The following is a 19,282-nucleotide window of genomic DNA, read 5'->3' on the forward strand; positions in this document are numbered from 1 at the left end:
CTTTCAGATCAATGGTACGATTCTCTACGGCATCATTATATACTACAAACTGAGGTTTCGAAAGGGCCGTATAGCATCGCGTCACAAGCCAGATAGGAACCACTGGCCGTGGTTTGGGTATCACTGTGCATTGTTAAACTAACTACAACAGTAAATCTAACATGAAAATCTTGATTGAGTTGGTGTGTGTGTGAGTGTGCTCAATATAAGCTAGGTTTTTAATGCAGCGGATAAGAAATAATAAAACAACTTCGTTGGGAAAGTGCCTGTAGTAAAGAAGGTTTTGACATACAAAGTTTGTGTATTTTGAATAAACATTGTAGATTCATTCAATTATTTCGGAAATAACTTAATTCTTTATTGTGGTGGTTAATGCCTTAACTTATTTAACTCTCTATTGCTGAGATTCATGAGTGGACATGAGTAGTGTGGTGCCTCAGTTGAAAGTGAAACAAGTTTGCGTTGTTTTTTTTTTCCAAACGTCTTTGTTCAAGATTTATGGTTGAAATTCACAAGGTGAATGGTCATTTCAATATACAATTAGAGATTTTCAGACATGGAGGCGAATCCATGAATGTTTTCTGGCACTTGGTGTGTAGAATATAGAAGTTTACATAAGCGAAGTGGTTTATTAAATATGTGTGCACTTTGCAGCACTGTAGAATCAAATTTCTAAGCTGTGTCGATTGTAGCACAATCATACACACACAAAAAACACACACACACACACATATAAACATACATACATACACATATATATGTATATATATATATATATATATATATATATCATGGGCGTAGCCAGGGGAGGGGTTTGGAGTTCAACCTTCCCCCCCCCCCACCGAAATGATCGGAATTTAGTGACTGATTTTTTGCTTTGATTTTGTTTATTTTAGGTGAGATTTTAATACTAAACCATCACTTGCCCCCAGCACAACCAAGGGGTTGTTTAATTTAAAATCCCCTACCAGGGGTTTTGAGTTTAAAACCCTCTTTCAGAATGTTTTGCAGTTAAATCTCCCTTTTCTATAAAAACAAAACAAAAAAAAATGCAAAAGACAATCCCCAATTTCTAAGAGCACAGTTAAGGATGATTTTGATTTTAAAACCCCCTCCAAAATTTACGATAAACCCCCTCTTCAATATAAAAAAGAAAATTACGCACTCAAAGTTCTATGCAAGTAGCCAAAAGGGCTGAGTTTAAACCCCCCCCCCCTCTTCAGTTGGGTTTTGAATAAAAAAAAATACCTCTTCAATATAAAAAAAATAAAAATTATGCACTCAAAATGTTATGAGCTTAGCTAAATGGGTTTTGACTCAGTTTTGAGATTAAACATCCCCCCCCCCCTTTTCAGTGGGGTTTGGAGGTAAAAAAAAAATACCTCTTCAATATTAAAAACAAGGCAAATTATACACTCAAAATTCTATGAGTGTAGTCAAAGGGGTTTTGAGTTTAAACTCCTCTCCAGTGGAGTTTGAAGCTAAAAAATACCTCTTGAATATAAAAAAAGCAAATTACACACTCTAAAATCTATGAGCGTACCCAAAGGGGTTTTGAGTTTAAAGCTAAAAAAAAATCTTCAATGTAAAAAACAAAAAACAAATTACGCACTCAAAATGCTATGAGCGTATCCAAAAGCCAAAAAGGGTTTTGAGTTTAAACCCTCCTTCAGAGGGGTTTGATGCTAAAAAATACCTCTTCAATAAAAAAAAAAGCAAATTACACACTTAAATTATTTGAGCGTAGCCAAGCCTATTGTTTTTTTTTTAGTTTAAACCCCTCTCCCCTCTCCTACAGATGGCGTTTTAAAACCCATCCAGATGGTTTTGAGTTTAAAATCCCCCTACAGAGCGTTTTGAGGAGAAAAAACTCTATCTTCAATATTATTCTAAAGCAAACTACAGTTACCAAATTCTATGACCGTAGCTAAATGGGTTTAAAAAAAACAACAACTATAGAGACTTTTTAATTTATAACCCCCAACAGATGATTTTGACGATAAAACTTCCCTTTTTGATATAAAATCTAAACCAAACTACAGTCACCCGATTTTAAGAGCGTATTCAAGAGAGGTTACACATTTCTACCAGTGGCGGGGCTCCATTAATAAAGTGCAGTGAATAGTCATCTGCCGAAATTGAAAAACACTAAATGTTGCTCAACAGATTTTAGGAGTCAGTTATAGAGATCGGGTCTTAATCAAGGAAATACTATGTCGCACTGGGAGGCGACCCCTTAGTAAGATTATGACAGAGCGTCGCATGAGGTTTACGGGACATGTTCTCCGACAAAATGAATTACGCATAAAAAGAGTTGCGATGACATCCTAGTACAACTTGGCGCCACACATTCATAGAGGTCCTCAGAGCAGGTGGGAAGAGGCTTCAGACATTACCAGTGACAGATTTTTGTGGAAACAGCTTGACGGCAAATGCACCGAACGGCGCGGGAAGGTCTAAGTCAGTAAGAATAGCGCATTAGGTTTTTGAAATAAAACATTTTAATTGCAGGAAAATGCACTGTTGATACATCAGAATATGCATTTTGTTGGCTTTCAATACCAGTTAACTGTGTTAACTATGCGTGCATTTGATATTACATTGTTTACCCTAACCCTCTGGTTAAAAATTCAACAAATACTTGAACAAATATATAAAATAGCAATTATTTTTTTTTACATAAACGTTTGTTCGCACATATTTGACACTAACTGCTTTGTTTCCTGCTGCTACAAACAGTACCTGGTATTCTCATGGAGTTGTTATAGCTACGTACAATAACAAATAGCATTGTTTTATTTTAATTCCTAAGAAACCTTTTTCACCAATGTTCTAATTACTCACCTCATAATGTCTAAGCGACATTTGACCTATTTTTTCTCACCTCGGACACCTAATGAATTGTTGATCAGAATGATTCTCATACTGCTACCTGCTGTGGTACTCTACCTCACAGCTGGACTGAATCCTCGCAGTGTTGGTCATGTAAGTACCAGCAGAAAGTCAAACGATGTGTTATCAACGCATCGAAAATCTTACGCAAATATAAATGCAACTAGGAAGGAAACCACAACTTTAAGTCTAGGATTCTTCAAGATTTATTCTAAAACTGACATCGCAATCCCTTTATCCCTAACCCTAACTAACGCTAACACACAAATAACAACATCAAGGAAAGTAACGCAAACAGCTAGCCATGGAGGTGTCCAACTTGACGACAACAGAACACTTCCTGCCACAGTGGTGCTCAATACAGCTGTCACGCCGTACGTGCCTCCGAAAAATTTAGAATTTTCCTACGACAGTCCTATTATAAGCACATTTAAACTGCAGGCCGGAAAAGCAACCAATGCATCAGACATGTCCATAAAGTCAGCCTGTCCGTTTCCTAAGCTAGAACTCAACGATCCGGCCATCATGCAGTTTTATGTCAAGCACAGCAAGGTGGTGTGTGACTGGGAGGAGGACTGGGTGACACTTCGTCAGGGCGTAGTTCGTATCACTGGGACAGCCTCGAAGAAATACTCCAACATCACGTGTGACCTCTACCCTCTAGTGAAAGAGAGTGACTTCAAAGTAGTAGAGGCTGAGCCTTTAAAGAATGTGAAGAACGGGACAAGAATCTTTCATGATTTCTACAAAGTAAGCTGCCTGGCCGACGGTGGTGCCAAATATCGGTATGTATAATAGGTTCAGATGTAGCAACATAAGAAATAAGAAATATATAGTCTACAATTTTCAGTATTTGCGTTTAATTTAGCATCCTGGTAAAAAGTGGACTCGCTTAGGGCTTTCGTCATAATGTTCCTGGGTTCGAATCTTACCCACTGTCAACCATCAGGATGTCTGGGCTGGGACATAACAATCTATATTTAAGCTCCAGAAAACATTGAATTAAAAAATATTCATTTTTAGTACCCTGATTTGTGTAGTCTGTCTTTCCGTCGGTCTGTCACATTTATATCTAAAAAGTAGAAATGATATTGAAAATCCAATATCATGATAATTTAAGGTTTAAAAAATCTGATGTAACGACTCTTTTTTTATATTCTAAAAGCGAACAGTTTTAATTTTTAAATTAAATATGTAGGTCATTTCATTTTTCATAAAAATACACTTTTAAAAAAACTATTAGTATTAATAGAATTATTATATTATCAAAATACAATAACAATACTGTTGTTTAAAACTTACACTCCATTTTTATTAAGTTGAACAAGAGTAGAGAAACAAAAAAGAGAGTCACACTAATGACATACTTAAAGAAAAAACATGAACACGTGAATAAACTGAACAGTAGAACAAGGGAGACTACAAGATAACAAACAAACACACATAAACATAAATACACATATAAATGTAACAAGAGTTTAAAAAAAAAAGAGGAGACACAGAATCACATGTGTTCATGGGCGTAGCCAGGGGGGTTCTTAGGGTTAGGGGTTCAACCCCCCCCCCCCCCGAAATGACGGACTTTGGTGACTGATTTTTTGCTTTCATTTTGTTTATTTTAGGTGAGATTTTAATATTAAACCATCACTTGCCCCAGCGCAGCCAAGGGGGTTTTGAGTTTAAAACCCCTACCAGGGGGTTTTGCAGTTAAACTCCCCTCTCCTAAAAACAAAACAAACAAAAAATAATGCAAACGACAATCCCCTAATTCCAAGAACATAGCTATGGAAGATTTTGATTTTAAAACCCCCTCCGAAATTTACTATGAATTCCCCTCTTCAATATAAAAAAGCACACACAGAAAATGCTATGAGCGTAGCCCAAGGGGTTATGAGTTTAAACAACACGAGCCATTTCTCGAGTGTTCATAGACATTGGTGCACCGAGTGCGTTCTTTTAGCATTTCATTTAAAGAATTCATTCCATGTGACGTCAAAGGAAAAAAAAACACTACGTCACACGGCTTAGTTAGACTAAAATATGTTTTCATTAATACAAGCAATTTTTTCGAGGGTTAATAGACATTGGTGCACCGAGTGCGTTCTTTTAACATTACATTTAAAGAGTCCATTCATATGACGTCAAAGAAAAAAAATTCCATTACCTCACAATAGGCTAGTACCGGTACCATAAAAAAAAATGTCTTTATTTACACGAGATATTTAACGAGGGTTCATAGACATTGGTGCACTGAGTTCTAATAGATATTATTTAAAAAGGATCAAAGCCACATTGTTTTTGCGTTTTGTCTGTCAGTCGGTCTTCTGTCCGTCATCTTGATATAAAAAAAACAACTAAAAGTTATTAAAAATTGATTAACCTTTATTTTACGTTTCAAAACATCGCAATAATTTTTAGGTATGAACACAATTGAAAAGTTTATATAATAGATTGTTCCGGATGTTTGTATAAATAGTAAAAGAAAAAGAGAATTTCAGATAAATGTAATACCGTTAATTAAATTTTTTGGATGGTCTCGTATAAAAATTAGATGTACTACAGCCACGTGGAGAGATTTTCATACCTTACTTTGGTGTTTGGATTCTGTGTTCCTTAAAAATCGGAACATAATATTAACGATAATTAGATTTTTTAATGTTTTAGGTAGAAAGTTAAATGTACTGTAAGAGAGTAGTGAGTTAAAATATTTTTCATAAAAATCCGTAAAAACATTATTTCGTAAATGAGAAGATTATTTGTTTATTAATTAGAAGAGGGAGTTCAAACAATTATTTGGCGTTAGTAGATTTTTAAATAAATTCGGAAATTTCTGGCGACGATTTGTAAGAAACAAAATCCGGAACTTTCTTTATCGATTACAAAACTTCTATGTTATGTTTTACAAGAAAATTAAATGTCTATAAAGTAATTTTCAGTAATCAATTCTAGTAAATTACTTTTTTTAAAAGCCTTATGCGATTTCAAACAATCATTAGGCATAATTCATGTTTTATAAAACAATATCCGGAACATTTTTACAATTAATGAAATATAAGTCAGTATAGAGATTATGATTTAGCATTAATATGCTATTTACATAAAAAACGGAACAACATATTATTGATAATGTGTTTTTGCAACGTTTAAGCATGGAAATTGAATGTAATATAAGTTAGAAGAGCAAACAAACATTTGTTGGCGTTGATTAGTTTTGCACAAAAAAATCCGGAACAATCAATTTTAGATACTTAAAACTATTGAGATGTTATCGGAGGAACATTAAAGGGTAAATCAGATTTTCAATAGCTTTTAGAGTTCTAGTTTTTTAAATCTAATCGTGACGGACAGACCGACCAACAGACAAAACGCACAAAAATAAGCTTCTTTTATTCGGATGGGGGCACTAAACAAAAAATAAATAAAATCTGATTTTTAAAAAAAGTTTAAGGAATTGGTTTAGCACCTGATCATGTTGCGACGTTACGCTACTGCACGAAAATCGCTGCATAAAAAGTCCATTTAAAAAAATGTGCGTGATATTTACATACAAAGTGCATTATTAGCCTTTATAAACAAACAGAAATGTTTTCTTTTAATTTTAGCAGCTAGTTGACCAGAAAAAACGTCTTTAACTATTATTTGTATTTGTTGTAAACATTTCCTGTACATTTTAAAAATATATTTGACTTAGTGATACTGAAAATACACAGAAATTGTCCATCTTTGTTAGCATATTGTAACATTGCCTCCCTTACATTTACGTAATTGTTTTAGAATTGGTGTATTTTTATGAAAAAATCGCTTGCATAATTAATTTTATAAATTAAACGGTTTGCTTTTAGAAAACCAAAAGTAGCCGTTGCACCTAAACTTTTCAAGCCGGATTTAATGATGAAATAATATTTTTCATATCTCTTCTAGTTTTCGAGATCTGAGTGTGACAGACGGACAGACGGACAGACGGACATTTTGCACAAACCTAATAGCGGCTTTTTCCCCTTACGGGGGCCGCTAAAAAAGTGTAAATTACACACTAAATTTCTTTGAGATTAGCAAAGCCGAAGAGGAGTTTTGAGTTTAAACCCCCTCTTCCAGATAACTTTTTTTAGTCTAAAACCACTCCAGATTTTTTTAGTTTAAAATCCCCCTACAGAGAGTTTTGAAGTTGGAAACCCTCTTTTCAATATTATTCTAAAGCAAACTACACTCACCAAATTCTATGAGCGTAGCTCAATGAGGTTTTGAATTTGTTAAAAAAAAAAAACTCCAGAGATTTTTTAGTTTAAAACCCCACAACAGATGATTTTGCCGATAAAACTTCCCTTTTCGATATAAAATCTAAAGCAAGCTAATGTCACCTAATTCCAAGAGCGTAGCCAAGAGAGGTTACAAAATTTCTGCCAGTGGCTGGACTCCATTAATAAAGTGCAGTGGATAGTCATCTGCCGAAATGGAAAAAGACTAAATGTGGCTCAACAAAGATGGCTAAGACGGATTAGGAGTCAGTTATAGGGATCGGGTCTCAATCAAGAAAATGCTTCGCCGAACTGGGAGTCGACCCCTTGGTAAGGTTGTGACAGAGCGTCACATGAGGTTTGCGGGACATGTATTCCGACAAAAAGAATTACGCATAATAAGAGTTGCAATGACATGGAGGCCATTACGAGAAAATCGCAAACAGGAACATCCTAGAACAACTTCACGCCACACTTTCATAGAGGTCCTCAGAGCAGATGGGAAGAGGCTTCAGACATTGCCAGCGACAGATTTTTGTGAAAACAGCTTGCCGCCCAATGAGTCGAACGGCGCGGGAGGATCTACGTCACGCGGGCACGCTACTCTGCCTCATCGTGGCGCCCGTGTGGAAACGGCCATTAGAGGAAGTGGCTAGGCTTAATGGGTAGCAACACAGGACTCCCGTGGGGATGCCCACGGGTAGACGAGAGTCCACCCATTGCACGGGCGGGGTTGCAAAAGAGTCCCCACAAACCAGTCACACATCCATGCGCTGTTCCTCAAGGACCGTTACACAAAATGGCGAGTCCCCCACGGTTAGCTTGGTATAACGAAGGAAAATGGCGGAGGCTCCCGGTGTCCTCGGCCTTCGGTCATGTTCAGCCAAGCATGCGTCGGGGGCCAAAGGCATCGGAAATAGCAATGCTTTAAATAGGCATTGACTCGGGTCTCTATCAAACAGAACTGTGTTCTCACAGGTTTTTTTTTTTTTACTGTTTGGCGTCCAAACAGGGTTTTTTTCAAACTTAGGGCTCGAAGAGCCTTCGGCTCAGCCCTTGGACATCAACAAGGATCTAAGTCAGTTAGACCCCTCAACTCAAGAAAACATTTAAGAAACTGGAACAGACACAAAATAGAGCAGTGAGATTCATAACAAACGAATATTCACATTTGACCAGAGCAACAATTTTAGTAAAATCACTAAATTCAGAAAGCCTTCAGAAAAAAAGTCTCAAAAGTAAAGTAGCAATTATACATAAAACACTGAACCATAATCTTCAAATACAAAAACAAAATTTAATAAAATACTCTGAAAGACACAAAGATAAAGGCACATTCCTCGTCCCATATGCTTGGACAAATTTATACAAATGCTCCTTCTTCCCTAGTGCTATTAGAGCATGGAATGGGTTGCCTGAGCTAGCCAGGTAAACCAGTGACTTGGCAGAATTTAAGTCATTGGTTAATATGCATGACTGAAGGCATGACGCGTAGGACGTAATCATCTTCTTTTTTTGAAGTAACCTCTGTATTATATAAGATAAGATAAGAACAGCACAGGTTTTGAAATTAAACTTTTAATAGTAGAATAATGCACTGTATATACCTCAGAATATGCAATTTTTAGGCTTTCAATATCGAAAATAGTGCTTGGCGGCGGGGCTACGCCCACAGCGCTCCCCCAGACCCCATTGCTGGTGTGGGCGGGAAGTCTACAAATTTTCCACTAACTCCAGGAAGAACTAATCCTAAGGTATAATAAACGTCTTCCGAAAGAATGAAGAGTCAGAATGTAATAAAGATTAATTATACATATACACACACACACACACATACATATATCCCCCCCCCCCGAAAAAAAATCCTGGCTACGCCCATGCATGTGTTATATACATATATAATTTCAGTTTGATTCGAGAATGGGAAGTGGGAGAAAAAAACAAAACGTTTAAAGGGGAAAAATTCCATATATACAGCCACATATCAGAATAAGAAAATTTTCTTTCCATTTTTCTTTACCAAACAAAATAATCGATTACCAATAATTAATTTACTACTAGTTTTTGTTTTATATAAATTATGTTTTGTTAGGTACAATAAATAATTGTGTAAAGTTTGAAATCGATTAGACAATGGGTTGGGAAAAATAACGTGCACAAAAATCATACCAGAGTGAGTTGATAGAAGCTTTGTAAATTATTTTTTATCTCGTCTGTGATTTCTTTACATAAAGACTAGACCCACTTTTTAGCTTTTGCTATCAAGTCACAGTCCTGCTCTATTTTTCCGTTACATGATGAACACAAAACTCTCAGCCTGGTGCTTCTGTAGTTAGAACTCATCCTGTAATAGAGTATGGTGTTAACAAAAGAATTGCCCACATCTAAAAGCAGCCCATATGTACCAAACATGTTTACCAAGGGCTTCAGCTATGCTATTTAGAGGCTGACGGATGTCTTTATAAGATGAACAACCGACGGAGCAAGGGAGGTAACGCACAGTCGATGAGGATAGCCATCCGGATAATCTTTCAATCTCTCTGCACTGTGCTGTGCCCAGGTGTGACACTCGTATTTGAATGTTGAGCTAAAGGGGAGGCTTGTAAGCCTGGCCTTGTTTTTATGTAAGTATTCTTGAATAGATGATTGAGAAAGACTAACACAAATCTCGATGGAATGATGCCACCCTTAGACACAGAAAAACAGATTTTATGTTATATCTACACTTTGGCCGTAACAATACACTTATATAAGTTGTTTTTTTTCAGTAACTGGCATGCGGGTGTAAGACAAGATGACCTCATTCACAAACGTCAAGCTCGTAAAGCTACAAACGGCCTTAATCTTGACGTCATAATATTTGGCCTGGACTCTGTCTCGCGGTTAGCTTGGCTTCGACATCTCCCGCTGACCAGAGATTATTTTGTAAAAGTTTTAAATGGAATAGAAATGGAGGTAAAAACAATATATTTTAATGCTAATAGGATTCAATGCTGTTGAACTGATGTTGAACTGATGTTGAACTGATGTTGAACTGATGTTGAACTGATGTTGAACTTTAAACTTTTTTTAAACACTACGAAACAACAACAGTTAACTGAGTGGTTCAGGGAAAGGTTGCCCCCCGTCTCACTCTGAATTACGGAAAGCTTAATGAGGTGCATGGTGGCTAAAGGGCAAACGGCTTGGCCTCTGAAGTGATGGGTTTCAGGTTCCAATGTCTTTGAAACATAGGATTTTTTATTTCCGGATTTAGAGGAGAGCCCTATGTCCACCCACCTCTGACAAGTACCTGATATTCTATTAGTTTGGGTAAAGTAGAGGCGGTTAGTTGTTGTGCTGGCCACACTGCACTCTCTTTAACCACAGGCCATTCACTCAGATCTACTTAACATCACCTGGCCTACAGATCGCAAGGTTTACTTTAATTGCCTTCCATCCCATCTGCTGATCCACGTATCCTTAGTATGACGACATTTGTGGGAAGGACTACGCTGGCTTTCTCTTATTTAGAGCGAAGCACTTGAATGTGTGAGGAAAACTACTTAGTCGTGGGCCCTCCAGTAAAAGTTCCAATTAAAGAAACTTTCTTTCTAGACTTCAGAGAAAACATCCCATGGCTTGAAGTTTCTAGACTCGAATAATAAACATGCCATTACTTAACTTGTTTTAGATTTCAATAATTAAGCTTAACCAGCCCTTTTCAGAAAAAAAAATTCGAAGTATTCTTTTGAAATTATCTTTGACAGGGTTACAATATTCTTGGTGACGGTACGCCCGCAGCCCTGACACCACTTCTAACAGGCTACAGAGAGGATGAACTGCCTGAAGCAAGGAGAGGCTACCCTGGCGCCAAGCCTGTTGACGACTTCCCTTGGATTTGGAAAGACTTCAAAGAGGCTGGTTACGTCACGGCCTGGGGGGAAGATACAGCTCACCTTGGGACATTTCAGTTTAGATTATTAGGTTTGTTACTAACAATACCTTGCGTCTTTCTATAAACATTTTAAGCCAAGATATTGTTAGATGATTTCCAAAAATACATTGTTTCTTTCTTTAAATTATGGCCTGTTCGAATACTTTGGTAGAAAATGTATTTGGGTTATTTATAAAGAAAATTTTAAAAGTATTTGAGAAAGTTGACACACGCAAACATCACAGAGTTATCTGATCTTGGTCCTGACGTATAAAATCTCGTTGTATATCTTAATGTATCAAAGTCAATGAGTCTTTGAGCAATGCAGAGAAGTAGTTCTTCTTAACATTTAACTCTCCCATCATAGTGTAAACAAAAACAAAATACTGTAAGTCTTTAATTCACTTGAAAATAACTTTTGTGTGTTACCTTGAACAGACGTCTTTTTCACATGAATAACAGAGATGCGCTCCCTGGTCATGGCCACATTCTTATATGCTTGTGAGTCGTGGACGCTTGCTGCAGAGCAGGAGAGGAGGATCCTAGCAATGGAATTGAGATGCTACAGAAGGATCCTAGGCATCACATTTAAAGACCGCATCACAAACCAAGAGATTGGAGACAGGGTTACTGCAGCGATTGGATCCCACGTTGACCTGTTAACTATTGTAAAAAAAACGCAAGCTAAAAACACTATGTGTGACAAGTCAAAAACTCGCTGTCAGAGTCACTCAAATTTATCACAGCATTAATTATTATTTTTCATTATTTATTTATTTTATTTTGATTATTTCCCCTTCCTACCCCCAATTTCTTCACCCGCCACACCTTTTCCGCTCCAGGCTAGACTTAGTTGACCACATTGGAGATAGCTAGGCCACGTCTTTCGACTTATCTTCCCTTGACCGGGGCAAAGATAGACACGTTCTCTTTGATCGTACCGGCCGGATGTCTGACGGGCGCAGATGACACCACCTTGTGTGGAATACAAGTCACTCCCGCCCCCCTTCTCCCACGTTTCTCTTTGATCTAAGAGATTACCCTGGTCAACACACCGCGTGATATTCCGAGGTGCGACTCCCACCTCGAGTCAAATCCACCCACGTGTAAGATAAATCTTAGCCTAGGACATTTCCTGTGTCCGCCCACATTTTCCAGGCCTAAATAAAGTAGGTCCAAATAAAGCCAGACTCTCTTTCATTTCTCATTCTATCGCTGAGCAATCGAGTCTGGACTACTTCATTTATTCTCCCTCCTAGAGGAATACCTGGTGGTAAGCCGAACTTAATCACAAGTTCCATCTTAATTACTTTTGTGCTATTTCCACTGGATATTATCATGTGTATTCTATTATTTTATTTACATTAATTAGTGCATTGTGTATTTCTCACTGTCGTAAGTAGAAAACATAAACATGTCCTATGTATGTATTTATTTATGTATTGCATTAATCTATTAATGCTACGTTGCTCAATTGATCGTTGATGCAACCATGTATATATTTGTACATCTTATTTTATTTCTTTTATCTCGGTTGGCCGCCTTGATAATTTTACTAGCGCACTGATACTGCGTCTAGAAAAGAGATACGAGTTATCTCCCCTGTAGTGAATTATCTCACCTTTACTCATTTTACTCTAACGAGAGTTGCGCCCCTTGAATGGACACCCTCTCCATTCAAGCGCGCTCCATTGTTCTCGAACGACGGTCATATGTAAACATACCGTCAGGGTCGCTGACCACCGCCCAATTCAAATCCCCCCCCTTTTTCTTTCTCCATCCACCTGTGTTGTTTATTTGAGATTACTATTTCCCCTTCTATGTACATTTCATATTATTACTTTCCCTTTTATGTACATTTTTATATTGCTACTATCAGCCAACTATTATTCCAAATCCCATTTGTCATCATCTCCCCTTTTGTGCTCAAAAGCAATTTTACAAATCTGACGAATGCACCTCAGTCGAGGGCATCGATAAGATGCATAAGAGACATGTCCTAACTTGTCTTTATTTATCCGCAGCCTCCCTCAGGTGTCTGCCTATTTGCCTACTGGCCTATTCATGTGCTTAGTGCTATTCAGCACTGCACTAGCTCACTGACCAGCCTGCTTATGTGCTTAGTGCTATTCAGCCCTGCTTTTTCCTATTGAGTATCATCTACCGCCTACGGAGATCTACTCAACTCTACTACTTGGCGCTATCGGCATTGCCCGCCTATTCGACAGCCCACCTGTTAAGCTATTAGGTGCGACGTCCCTATAGAGTCAGATCAGTGCGAGACGTCATAGCTACGCCAACCCTCGGCAACTCACTGGACATATCCTGTTACCTACACTGCCCACGGCAGATCAGCTCTGCCCGCAGTAACCTTGTGCCCACGGTATCCGGCCACCCGCCATACTGTGCCCACTACAGATACTAGAACTTGGGACTGAGACTCCACAAGAACTATATCGCCGGCGTCCCTCTATCCGCTAGAGCGCCACCTCCAGCTGCAGAACCTCAAGCCAGGATACAGCCAGCTGCGACTTCATCAGGACAACCAGCTAAGTTCAGAAGACAAAGTGACATACTCTCTTATTAGGTGCAAGAGTGATGATCAAATCCATTATTATTTAGAGATAGAAGCAAACCCTCCCCCTTTTTATTCTTATATGTATATTTATGTAAATAAATATTCTTTATTTTTAACTTTTGTATCTATCTTTCATTGCTTTGTCTCGTGGCGTGTCTGCTCCCGATATATATGCTGATAGAGTGGGGGTGTGATAACTTTAAAAATAATCATCCCCTAGACATTAAACGCGCCAAACACACATCACATTCCCCACCTGTCACACTATGGCCATATTACAAGATCTTGGGGGCTCGAAAAGATCAGTACTAGGATAAGGAAGAAGAGGCAGCCAGAGAAAGAGATGGGGAGACAACTATAAAAACGGACTTGCCGCAACGTAAGGAGGCTCTATCTAAGGCAAAATACAGAGGAATGGAGAAAGACGGTCGACAAATCTCGCATGGTGCCCCAACGGTCCAACAGACTAAGGGATAGGTGAATGAAAAGGTAAAAACAGAGATTATTACACGGTAGAAAGGATATGTGCAAAGTGATACACAGGACGGTACTCATAACTAGTAGACTTGGAATCCAACGGTAGAGCGGATCATTTTCCTTTTAATTAAAAATAAACGTAACTTTTATTTAAAAACTTATTATATCAAGTCTCTTTGTCTGTCTGGCACTATTTTGTACAATTTATTTCTCCCATACCCATTTCGGATCAAGTTAGCTAACCTTTACAAAATTATATGTTTCATCTAACAAAACATGAATCTATAACAAGAAAACATCCAAATAGTTAATTGTTGAACATTAATTATTTTGTTTGAAAAAGGAAAATTAATGCTACATTTTGAAAAATGTGGGTGTATATATATATATGGAGTTAATTCCCTTTTTACATTTTGTACACGTTATTTCTCCTACTTTTCATTTTCGGATCAAGTTGAAATTTTGCACAATAATTCAGTCTCTTTGCTGTGTATATGCTAAGGATCTAGAAGTATCGGTAGTGAATAAGCCAGATGGAGACTGTAGTCCAAAGTTTAGTGGTGATTAGAGTGATTTAGGAGAAGTGTCTTTAAAAGTTGATAGCAACATTAAGCCTAAGTGCTATTTGTAATGCTAAATTTTAAAATCATTTCCTCACGGATAATTATGATTATTTTTATTATTATTATTATAGTCGATGACAATAAATGTATCAACATGGCTTCTCATCTTGATTTGTATCAACATGGCTTCTCAACTTGATTTATATCACTATCTATCAACATGGCTTCTCAACTTGATTTATATCACTATCTATCGACAAGGCTTCTCAACTTGATTTATATCACTATCTATCAACATGGCTTCTCAACTTGATTTATATCACTATCTATCAACACAGCTTCCTATTTTGATTCACTTGCGAAAATGAATTTTTTCCCCACATTTCTCTAGGTTTTACTAATCAACCCACGGATCACTATTATCGTGATTTCCCCCTGGCTACAGAGCCCTACTACTATGGTCACTTTCCCAAGTTTTGTGTCGGTTCCAAGCCTCGCCACACAATCTTTCTGGACTACTTCAAAGACCTGCTCCATGTCTATCAGGACAAGAGAAAGTGGCTGTTTTTCTTTCACTCGGAGATGTCGCATCAGGATAACAACTACTTAACTCAAGTCTGTTATTATTATTATTATTAATTAATTAATTTTCATTCTGCTAAGGTCGAGCTTCTTTATTATTATCATTATCATTATTATCATCATCATTATTATTATTATTGCTTTTGTATAGTGCAACTTCCATGATCCATGATCCGTGCTATCTGGTCCAATCTCTTTTGAGGATGCGAAGATTCTATGCTGCCTTTAGAAAAAAAATACAACTCTGCATGCGTTGCATCATAAATTAAACTTTCTTAGTTACTATCATGGCCCTACCTCTAGTCCACTCAGTTGACCAATCGATTTGTGCCCTTCAGCTGCACGTCTAAAATGTGTTCTTTAAAAAATACTTGTCAATTCTTAAGGTTTAGCTCCTCCTTCATAGTTGAAATAGAGAACAACCTCTTTCGATATTTACTCGAAGATGGCTGTGAAGTCCAATCTTCGCTTTGAAAAGCCGATTGCACTTAATGTGTGAACACACTTCACCTTCTCCTTCGCCTATCCCTTCGTCTGTTGAGCTGTCGGGGTAGCACACAAGATCTGTATATCGTCTTTCTCCATCCCTCTCTGTCTTTTGCCTTGGATAAAATCTTTTTCAATGACAGACCCGTCCATTCTTATGTTATCTTCCCATTGGTTTATCCGTCTGCCTCTTCTTCTTCTCCCGGCACTGTTCCCTGAAGGAAGGTCATTGCATGCCCTGTGGACAGTGGCATTGCTGGGGTATACCATGCCCAGTGCGGTAGCTCCTTATGGTACACTTCAAAGGTTATTGTTTCACAAGTATGGAGGTTACTTAAAATACTTTAAACAAATCAGTATATGTCTGTAATGTCTTCATGCTAATCTAATTTCCTTCAGTTCTAGTATACAAAGATGTCTGACATAAAATTGGTGCCTTGATCGGTCTGTATGACCTTTGGCAACCCGAACGTTGTGATAAATTTTGACAATGCTGTCACAATGGTTGTTGCCTTGATGTTTCTCAATGGTACTGCCTCTGGATAGCGCGTAGTCTTGCACATTATGGTAAGAAGGTACTGGTTCCCTCGTTTTGACCTTGGCAATGGACCAACACAGTCCATAAGGATGTGTGAAAATGGTTCTTTTAGTGTTATATTCTCTTGAAGAGGCGCTTTTGGAGGCGATTGATTAGGCTTTCCTGTGATTTGGCAGGCATGACATGATCTGCAGTACTCAGCTATTTCTCTTTTAATGCCTGGCCAGTAGAAATGTTTGTATATGCGTCGCCGTGTTTTGTCAATCCCTAAGTGTCCGGACATAGGGATGTCATGACCAAGCCTTAATATTTCAGACCGGAACACATTAGGTATGACAATTTTAAGGGTCTGTTCGTCAGTACTGCCATTAAGTGATGATTTTTCTGTCCACTTTCTGTCAAGAATGTCATTATGCATGACATATTGTTGGCCTATTTTTATATCGCCACCTTGTAGGTTGTGGATGATGTTGGCTATTTCCATGTCATTCATCTGGCTATCACGAAGGTCAGCTATTGATGGTATGCTGTTTTGAAATGGATTACAGAAAAAGTCAACTGAAAGTTTGGGTTTATCATCTATCTGGTCAGTATCTTTCTTATCATTTCTTTGTTCTCGGATTAGTTTTTGTTGCCTGGTTTCTACTTGTTGTATCGTTTCTTGTACTACATTTGTATTTTCATGACATCGGTTTAGTTGTTCCATATCCTCTACTTGTCTCGGCCGCCAGCTGTAAGTTTCTTTCCATTTGGTAATTTGAGACTCTGTTGGACTACCGATGTGAGGAGCATTTCCTATCAGCAGTTCGAATGGTCCTTCATCCACCACTATTGCTTCCACCATTTCGTTGAAGTATGGGGAGTTGATATGTACTTTGGCCGTCGGATACTCCTTAATGTGGCCACCAAAACCTTGAACTCTGCAACGTTTCCGACAATATTGATTAGGATTCACCAACTTTGCCAACACCACACATTTTGTGGCCCCTTTATCTCTTAGGGCTTCTTGGATGTAATGGCCGTTCACGATTGCAGGGCTGACATATGGTGAAAGGTTGTTATCTAGCCCGCCTACATAAGCCACTACTTCCTTTTTCTTATAAATTCTTCTGCCTGTGTCTCTACATTGTTTTGCCACGTGTCCAAATTTACCACATGTATATCATCTTGTACTCTGTCTTGAATCTGTTGTAGTAGATTCTGTAAATTAAGATTCCGTTGTGGCAAAAAATGCACTTGCTTGATCCTCAGGAGCTTTTTGCAAACTTTCGCCAGGATAAGCAGCCACGTATTTTTGGCATAGGTACAAGACTTCGTCCACATGTCTGGGCTTTCTTTCTTGAAGGAACGCAAAGAGATTTTCCCCAGCCGACGAAATTATTTTGTCTATTATGATGAACTGTTTCAAGTTCTCAAAAGATTCCTCAATGCCTGAGGACTGAAACCATTTCTCGAAAGTAGTTTTCACCTCGCCGACAAATTGTTTCATGTTGCCGTCGGTCGGGGGTTTCAGATCGTGGAATTTATTTCTATAGTCGTCTTCACTGCATTGGTAAAACTCTAGTAGAGTCTTTTTCAGCAAGATGTAGTCTCCCACGTCCTTGTCATTCAGCACCTGCAGCGCATCTAGTGCTCTTCCACCCACTAGGCTGAGGAGTTCTCTGGCCCAGTCTTTCTGGGATTCGCCTTCCACCCACTAGGCTGAGGAGTTCTCTGGCCCAGTCTTTCTGGGATTCGCCTTCCAGCTTCATCAACATTTCGAACGTGTGAATGAAGGAATCCATTCTGTCTGTCCCTTCAACAAACTTCTGCATTTTTGTTCGTCTTGTGTTTCTGCTGTTGGTTTCTTCGTTGGCTTCAGCTGTTTTGGACTGCTTTGCTATTCGTGCTTTAGATTCTTCTTCCTCCATCTTGATTTTTGCTGTCACCTGCAGTTCCTGCATTCTGAGTTTTTCTCTTCTCTCCTCTGCTCTTGCGTCGCTTTCTTCGTTTTGCCTGATAGCTCTGGTAACCCATTCTTCAAGTTCTTCTTTCTGGTAACCTAGTTTCTTTCCTGTCTCGTGCAAGTCCAGAAGTTCACTTTGTTTTACAGACATTTTTCAGGATTTAGAAACCTGAAGAATTAAAATAATACTAGTACAGAAGAAAAACAGATGTAAAAAGTAAAAAAAATAATGAAATCACAATTCAAAATTTGACAGTATACAATTAAAAATTACTACAACGATAAAAAACTATACTGTCCTTGTAATATCTCAGTAGGGTTCAAGGGTAGACGCACTGGTCTTTACAAAAACAAACAAACTATTTCACCCTGTTCACGAGCCCCCATGTGACCTAGAATTAGGATAGGTCATAAGACCAGTGACCTGTACTGTACTGGTAAGTTAGTCCAGTGGTACTTTGTGGTCCCAATTGTATTATCTAGGCTATTAACTATAGCCTCTAGATGTACAAAACTACTGAGACAGACAAGTAATAAGTCTGAGATTTCAGTTGCAACAAAAAAAGGAGTTTATTTACAAACAAAAGAAAAAGATCATGGAAAATATAAATGGCAATAAAGGCTCGCCTAAGAAAATGACATACTGGAACAAAGCAAAGTAGCAAGACAGTTTCCGGTCAATAATGCACAATAATGTCTTATGCCGAAAAACCAAAAGGATGGTTTACAATAATATCACACATGCATTAACAATGAAATGACGTCATTCATGAGACATTTTATGTCAAAAACCAAAGCAATGGCTTACAATAATATCATACATGCATAAACAATGAAATGACGTCGTTCATGAGACACTCTACTGTCTCGTATCAAAACAAAAGATGTCTTTCAAAAAAAAAAAAAAAACATACAGGAGAGGATAAGAGACTAAATAGATCTATACCATTTACATAAACCAACTTAGTACTAACAAATAAATAAAGTCTACTTAGCTCATTATCGAAATACTCTTCCCACAACAGTGGCACACTCCTCTTGAGTAACACAGCAATAGTACAACAACACAA

The 19,282-nt window shown here is 38.0% G+C and overlaps 1 protein-coding gene across 4 annotated transcripts in view; it reads left to right on the top strand.

Annotated features, from left to right (window-relative positions):
* The first annotated feature begins 200 nt into the window (after positions 1 to 200).
* Positions 201 to 19,282, top strand: part of LOC106052529 (uncharacterized) — a 57,477-nt gene continuing 38,395 nt past the window's right edge. The window contains exons 1-5 of one of the 4 annotated variants that reach the window (XM_056040921.1): positions 201 to 591; positions 2,740 to 3,677; positions 9,896 to 10,082; positions 10,877 to 11,093; positions 15,053 to 15,276. In XM_056040921.1, coding sequence (XP_055896896.1) covers positions 2,851 to 3,677; positions 9,896 to 10,082; positions 10,877 to 11,093; positions 15,053 to 15,276 — 1,455 coding nt within the window. In that variant the 5' untranslated portion in view covers positions 201 to 591; positions 2,740 to 2,850. The remainder of the gene's footprint in view (positions 592 to 2,739; positions 3,678 to 9,895; positions 10,083 to 10,876; positions 11,094 to 15,052; positions 15,277 to 19,282) is intronic. The other 3 variants (XM_056040918.1, XM_056040920.1, XM_056040922.1) reach the window with 3 other exon arrangements.

Source organism: Biomphalaria glabrata, chromosome 9, assembly GCF_947242115.1.
Source record: "Biomphalaria glabrata chromosome 9, xgBioGlab47.1, whole genome shotgun sequence".
NCBI lineage: Eukaryota > Metazoa > Mollusca > Gastropoda > Planorbidae > Biomphalaria > Biomphalaria glabrata.